The 7,500-nt window shown below is 46.3% G+C and overlaps 2 protein-coding genes across 2 annotated transcripts in view; one reads left to right on the forward strand and one right to left on the reverse strand.

Annotated features, from left to right (window-relative positions):
- Positions 1 to 7,500, forward strand: part of LOC147472461 (uncharacterized) — an 80,331-nt gene that overhangs the window by 21,880 nt on the left and 50,951 nt on the right. The window lies entirely within an intron of this gene.
- Positions 1 to 7,500, reverse strand: part of LOC147472462 (uncharacterized) — a 19,312-nt gene that overhangs the window by 172 nt on the left and 11,640 nt on the right. Inside the window, exons 8-13 of the mRNA XM_086544797.1 lie at positions 4,732 to 6,043; positions 2,735 to 2,895; positions 2,295 to 2,396; positions 523 to 639; positions 150 to 388; positions 1 to 54 (exon numbers count right to left, since the gene is read on the reverse strand). The exon at positions 1 to 54 is cut by the window's left edge and continues 172 nt beyond it. Of these exons, the coding sequence (XP_086400923.1) occupies positions 1 to 54; positions 150 to 388; positions 523 to 639; positions 2,295 to 2,396; positions 2,735 to 2,895; positions 4,732 to 6,043 (1,985 nt within the window). The remainder of the gene's footprint in view (positions 55 to 149; positions 389 to 522; positions 640 to 2,294; positions 2,397 to 2,734; positions 2,896 to 4,731; positions 6,044 to 7,500) is intronic.

The raw sequence follows: 7,500 nt of genomic DNA on the forward strand, positions 1-7,500 counted from the left end.
ACCGGGAAGGCCAGACACCTCATAGTCTTCATGATCCAAGACCCGGTGACATTCCTGTGGACGAGCGCATATCCTAATGAGTGCCATCACTTTTCAACCAGAATAATAACGCTGTAAGTGGCACCACAACAGAGAAACATATCCCATACCTCAGTTTAGAAACCCAGTTGTTTTTGGAAGCTGGATAAATGTTTAGGACGTTTCTCTTGAACGCTGGAAGGTACTCCACCAGAACGTGCAGGATGTTCACGGCGAAGATGAGAAAAATGCAGAAGAAGAACCATATGTCGATCATCTTGATGTAGGCGGTGTCGGGGAGGTTGGTGGACACCTGGTTGAAGAGGGTGTACAGCACCAGCAGCGTCGTCAGCGTCATGATAGCTCTCACCTGAAAGAACCAAGACCAAACTCGCATTCTTGCTGGAACGAACTCAGAAAAAAGGATGCATTTCACTACAAATACACGATGACAAAAGTGTGAACTAGGCACTGGCGTGACTTCGACTTCGCTTTGTAACTCACGTTGAGGTCCGGCAGGCGAATGAAGAGCGTGACGTAGCCGATGCCCAGCAGGAGGATGGTCGGGATGAAGATGGTCAACACGAGCAGACCCCAGCGCCTCGTCAGAGCAAACCTGACCTGTTGTCAATTGCAAGCACGAGAATAATATTTTAGGAAGTGCCTTTTGAAATTGTTATCATGGATGCTTATTGTGGACGGGGAATATTGACGTTGCTATCATTTTTCTGTCTAACTTTCTGTCTGACTCTGACTCTGTCTCTCTCTCTCTCTCTATTCTCTCTCTCTCTCTTCTCTCAACCTCTTCTCTCTCTCTTCTCTGTCTCTCTTCTCTCTCTTTCCCTCTCTTCTCTCTCTCTTTTCTCTCTTCTCTCTCTCTCCCCTCCCCCCCCCCTCTCTCTCTCTCTCCTCCCTCCCTCTCTCCCTCTCCCTCCCTCTCTTTTTTTCTCTCTCTCCTCCCTCCCTCTCCCCCTCTCTCTCTCTTCTCTTTATCTCTCTTCTCTCTCTCTCTTCTCATCTCCCTCTCTCTCTCTCTCTCTTCTCACTCTTTCCCTCTCTTCTCTCTCCCTCCCTCTCTTCTCTCTATCTCTTCTCTTCTCCCTCTCCCTCCCTCCCTCCCTTTCTTTCTCTCTCTCCTCCCCCCCCTCTCTCTCCATCTCTTCTCTTTCTCTCTCTTTCTTCTTTTTCTCTCTTCTCTCTCTCCCTCTCTTCTCTCTCTATCTATCTATCTCTTCTCTCTCTCTCTCTCTCTTCTCTCTCGCTCCCTCCCTCCCCCCCCTCTCTCTCTCTCACTCTCTCTCCCCTCCCTCCCTCTCTCTCTCTCTCTCCGACCTCCTATTCGTTTCAAACGAGTCTCTGTGTTGTGAAATATATATGCAATAATATTTCACAGAACAGTCCACTCGCCCCGTCCTCGCCAATGGCTGTGGTCGACATCCAACTTATTTTAGGGAGATGTATTTTAACCTTTATTACTTTTGTTTACAATTACATATTTCTCTCTATTCTACTATTTATAACAGTTTCCTCTAGATCTAAATCCTTGAGACTAGTGTACATTGCCGGTTTGTTCCTTGTTCCTCGTAGACAGAGCAGTGAAGACCGTAGTAGTGAGAAGGCCAATCGACACCTCATCCATGCAACGACGGCGCTCTTCTGTTGCTGCCTTTTCTCTGCAAGTTGTTGTGCAAGGGATGAGTAGAATATCGTCGCTCTCGGTGACATTCCCCCAGAAGTCGTTACTACAAGAGGTGTGAAAGTACCTTGCTCGACTTCTCGGACGCGTTCGCCATACTCCCTCATTTTGTTGTTCTCATGCTTGGTGAGAGCAGAGAGGAGTTCCTGGGATCGGTTGCATGTGGCCATAGGGTTGAAGATTCGTATGTCGAAGAAGGCCCGTTGCCCTCGTACCCAGAAACTGTTGGCACTGATGTCTAATCTGGCGTCGTCTGCAGTGTTGGTGGATTGGAGTGAGAAGTTGCGCCCTTCTGTGGGGATGAGGGGAGGTTCGATCCTCACGTCGCGGCACACCTCGCCAAGCATTTGTGCAGTCACGTCCCTCTCTCTCTCTCTTCTCTCTCGCTCTCTCCCACCCCCCCTCTCTCTCTCTTCTCTCTCTCTCCCCTCCCTCTCTCTCTCTCTCTCTCTCCATCTCTTCTCTCTCGCTCCCCCCCCTCTCTCTCTCTCCTCCCTCCCTCCCTCTCCCTCTCTCTCTCTCACCTGTGCTGTCTGTGAGTGTGTGTGTGATAAAAATAACAATAGAAAAGATAGCACACCTCCATTGTCCCGTAGTCAGATTTCTCATCAAGCTTAGAAGTGATATCGTATACGTAATACTTCGGGAGCTTCAACAGACCGGTGTAAACAAGACTGTCATTCTGAGGAAATAAATAAAAGTTCTTTATTTAAAAAGAAAGGAAGAAATGTATTATCTTAATCTTATCTTAATCCTTCAGAATCTCTTTAAAAAATGAACAAATCTTTTATCTTAATCCTTCAGAATCTATTAAAAAAAAAGAAACATCTATTATCTTAATCTTATCTTAATCCTTCAGAATATATTTAAAAAAGGAACAAATCTATTATCTTAATTCCATCTTAATCCTTCAGAATCTATTTAAAAAAGGAACAAATCTATTATCTTAATCTTATCTTAATCCTCCAGAACCCATACATCCGTAGCATAATCACCACGCTTCCTAATTCTCAAACTTACATTGAAATTCACCACCGAAGTGTCCGCGGAGAAGAGTTTCATGAGCAGCGAGCACACCTGCGTGTCGAAGGGGTAGCTGAAGAGGTAGAAGTTGCAGGAGAAGCTGGCCGAGTAGAAGGTCTTGCTCACGAGGGAGGCGCTGCTCGGCAGGTAGATCGTCTCTGGTGGCCGAGATGCGTACAGCTGGTATAAGTTGAAGTACCTTTTGTAGGAGTGTGTGTGGGTGTGTTTGTGTGTGGGCTTGTGGTGTGTGGGTAGGTGAGTGCGCGCGCGTGTGTGTGTGTGTGTGTGTGTGTGGGTGGATGGATGGGGGGTGAATGTGTGTGTGTGTGGGTAGGTGTGTGTGGGGGGGTAGGTGTGGGTAGGTGTGTGTGTGGGTGTGTGTGTCAGTGTGTGTGTGGGGGTAGGTGTGTGTGTGTTTGTGTGTGTGTGTGTGTGTGCCGTCGCAGATGATATTCACTTTCTACTGTATATGTCCGGGTATATAATTCCTCTACCTTTGCCACCTGCCCCCCTTGTAGCCTTATTAACTCTCACCACCTCCATTCAGACACATGTACTCAGTCTTGGTCCTGTTCACTTTCAGTCCCCTCCTCTCTAGTGCATACCTCCATCTTTCTAGCTCTGTCTCCACTTCCACTCGGCTTCCGGAACATATTACTACATCATCAGCAAACAACATAGTATGTGGGGCTTCCCGTCTTACCCCATCAGTCAATCTGTCCATGATAATCGCAAATAGGAGTGGGCTCAGAGCCGATCCCTGGTGAAGTCCCATCCCCACCCCAAAACCAGCCACTGGGGGCACAAGTCAGTGCAACTTGGTGCCGGTCCCAAGCCCGGATAAATGGGGAGGGTTGCGTCAGGAAAGGCATCCGGCGTAAAACTCTGACCAATACTACAATGCGGATCACAAATGTATCTAATCCTGTTGAAAATTAGCCCCGCCATGCCCTCGCGACCTGGCCTCTCCAGAGGTCGAGGGAGGTCAGGAACAACCAGCTTCGACCCCGTTAGGATCAGACCTCCTCCTCCCAGCCCGTCCCCAAGGGAAGCCGCTTGCTCCCCCTTCATTCATTCCAAGGACCTTCGTCGGTCAACCTTCCTGTCAGTAAAGGAACAAACGCTGCACTGACTTCTAATCATTTGCTTTCCAGTCAATACAGGTCCTCTCGAACAACCATGCGAGAGTAAACTAAAGATCAGTGGTTCATAATCTAGGGCGTACCTGAGTAAATTCCAGTAGGGGGGGGGGGGTAGTGGGTAAGAAGATGTTCTCTTATCCAATGTATACTTCTCTTGACTGTTTGCATTCAATTGATACATAAAGATTGTATTGCGATAGCACCAAAGACATCTTTTCACGTGAATTACCTAATTCACTCAACTTGAACTGGTCATGTATTATAAACAAACAATATCACATATGTTATTCACACGAGTGTAAACAGTAATCAAAGTAAATGACAAGTAGTCAGAACAATACCCATTCACTTAAGCGCCCGCACAATGTAGGCAAAGACAAGAGAGTGAATGAAGAAAGGAAGAGGGTGGTAGCGATAAAACAAATGATAAAGATAATGTTATTAGTAATCATTTGATTACTATCAACATCAATGTCATGGATACAAGACTATAAAAAGTAATATATGGAAAAATCTATGAAAAAGTAAGACTATGTTGCAAGGCGCTTCGTGAAAATTCATGAAAAGACGGAAACATGTCTTCTTACCCGTTGGAATTTACATATAGAAAAAAGGACTCTTAATTGTGGCATGATTTAAAAATCTGAAAAAAATTGAATACTCAAGAACTATGGAAAGATTGTGAAGTGTGCTGTGTATTAGAGAGCTAGATTTTAAAATCCTATATATGCAATCTTGTAATATAAAATAGGTAACCGTGTATATATTCATATGTGGTTGGAACAAAGCCACGTTCTCTGTGTACACGTTTCAGTAAATTGCAATTATATATCACTGCATGTATAACCTCACCCATCATGACGTCATTGAAGTCCGGAGGTTCTGCCTCGCCCGTCTGACGTACGAACACGTTCGACTTGAGTTTCTTCAACAAACCGTCGTTCACGTTTAGGAACTCGATCTCTGGCGTCCAGATGGAGGCAACCTCTTCGGCGGACAACTTGTTTTTGTCTTCCTCCTTCTTGAGGTTCTTAAACTTCAAATTCCGGTCAGTCCACGTGAGGTGGACCTCGAACTCCATGTAGAAGGCGAGGTTGATGTCGTCGATCTTGGAGAACCTGACGAGGTGGACGTGAGGTTGGATGTACAACACTTCCTTTAAGCTCCTCCCGGCGACAGATCCTCCGGGGGGAGGGCGGTGACTGGCGTACCTGTCGGTGAACAGGACGATTCCACAGTCGTTCTCGTCGCTTCCGTCCACGCAGTCTTCCCTCAGGTTACAGCGAACGTTCCTGGGGACGCACGAGCCGTCGGAACACATGAACTCTTCGATGGTGCATGAGGACAGACCAAGACTCATTTCGTCCTCGACAGCGAAGTCACAGAAGGGTTCGAGGACGCGCCACACCGTCCGTCCAAGTGGGTATTCTTCTGGTTGCTCCATGGTCATGGTAGCCAGTGTTAAATTGGCCATCGTGTCCTTGAAGACCCAGGTTCCTTCGCCAACATTATAGATGGCCATGCCGTAGTAACCCCTGAAGTATGGACGTGTGTTCACATACCCGTCCATTATGAAGCGGATTTGGTGTTCATTGGATTTACACAATCCTCGTACAAAGAAAAAGTTTTCACTTGTCATTCCGCAAGAAAAGCAGTTGCTATAAGTGCAGATGAGGTCGCCCCATCGAGGCATGTCATTCCGCATAACAACGCAGTTGTCGTTCTTTCCATTATTCGGCTCACCGTCAGACCATGGTGTAAAGTTTAATGGCTGTCTGGTATTCATGTTAATCCAAACACCTTCTTCCTCTTCGTCGGTGCCCGCCAGAAGCAGGCGTCGGTAGCTCTTGAAGTCGCACACTTCCGTGAAGGCATTACTCTCTTCGTACAATCGGTTGTTGGTTTTCTCGTCTTGGGGAATGAAGAACTCGCTGTCAACAAGGCTGCAGAACGACCGGGCTCCAGGTGCTTGTCGAATGAGCGGGACTATCACGAAGCGCGGCTCCTCGGTGCAGAACGTTCGGTGAGGAACTGTCTCTCTCGTCACTCCGGGCTGGTCCATCGCGGCGACGTCCGACGACAGCACGTTTCCCCGTAGATTCTCGAGGCATCCAGCCAGACTCTTCACAGTCCTCTCCTCGAGCGCGTAGTCCCAGAGATTTAACTGTGAAAACGAGCATTCAGTGTTATGTAATGTAGTTAAAATCGCAATAGTCATCACGAGACTATTATCGATTATGACAAATGATAGGAATGGTGATATGAATTATATCAGTAGTTCTTTCTTTCTTTGTTGGATTTATTGGCTAGCAACCAGCGGCACGTGTTAAGGTCATTAAAGCCAAGAGTTCCATTTTATCTCATCAATCTAGAGGTCATAAAGTTTTGTCTCCTTTAGAAGTGATTATTTTACTTATTATTTTTTCATTGTTTTATAGTTTGTTATACTGCAATCTATATTTTTCACCTGAAGATAATTTTTTATATTTTGCCTTTGAATATCATATTTTGGGCATGTTAGGATGTGTGCCACTGTTTGTTGGCTGTTACAGTGGTCACACTGTGGAGGGAATTTCTTTTCGATATAGGATGACCGTGTGGCATGACCCTAAGTCGGGCCAACACCACCTCCTCCCTTCTGTTACTTCTGTGGGCTGTGTCTCATTGTTCGACGTTCATTTTGTATTTATTGATTGGGAGGTCGGTCCACTCACTTTGCCATATGAGATGAACTTTTGCTTTTATAAAGGAATCAAAACAGCTGAGATCTGTGCGGGCAATGCCAGGCTCCAGATAATCAATTGACTCGGCTAATTTGTCAGCCTGTTCATTGCCATGGATACCCGTATATCCAGGTACCCATATCAGCTTGATTGATTTGTTGGCACTGTAATTTACAAATGAAATTACCCTGTATTTCATTTTTGGTGGTTTCTAAGGATTTAATAGCTTTAAGTGAACTTAGTGAGTCTGAAAAAAGGACTATTCTATTGTGGGTCGTCGATAAGGCAAAATCTAAAGCTTTGTCTGTTGCAAGAAAGATCGATGTATGATTCGGCAATCTGAATCTCAACTGACATTCAGTCGATCATACACCCGCTCCCACACACTCGTCTGTCTTGAAGCCGTCGGTATACAGTATATATGAAAAAAGGAAAGATGTTTAATTAGGATCTCTCTGAACCGCTGGCGTACCTCCGCCTCCGGCACCGTGGCTTTGGCTGCTGGTAGCCAGTCTACCACGATGGTAAAATTGGGTGCTTCCCACAACGCTATATTTCAATGAACCAGGGTATCGATGGTAGAGAGATCTATACCGACTTAATCTATGAGGTCATCGAGTCTATTGCACAGCGGCCTTCCGCCACGGTGTTGTGGGCCTAACAGCCGACGCAAAATATTCCCGATTTACTGACGGGGCTGCCTGGCAATTTTTGCGGCGAAAGTCAGCGCAAGCTGGCCGCGTCTGAGACGGAAGGGAGGTACTCCCGACTCTACCTCTAGGCGCTCTGTGCGAGTGCACTTAAGGGCTCCAAGACAGACATGCATTCTGCACAACATTCAATCCTTTCAGAGTTGAGTTCGTTGCCGAGCCATACACGATTGACCCATAATCTACTT

This window comes from Penaeus japonicus, unplaced genomic scaffold (assembly GCF_977035675.1).
Source record: "Penaeus japonicus unplaced genomic scaffold, GWHDUDI00000001_assembly GWHDUDI00000001, whole genome shotgun sequence".
Lineage (NCBI taxonomy): Eukaryota > Metazoa > Arthropoda > Malacostraca > Decapoda > Penaeidae > Penaeus > Penaeus japonicus.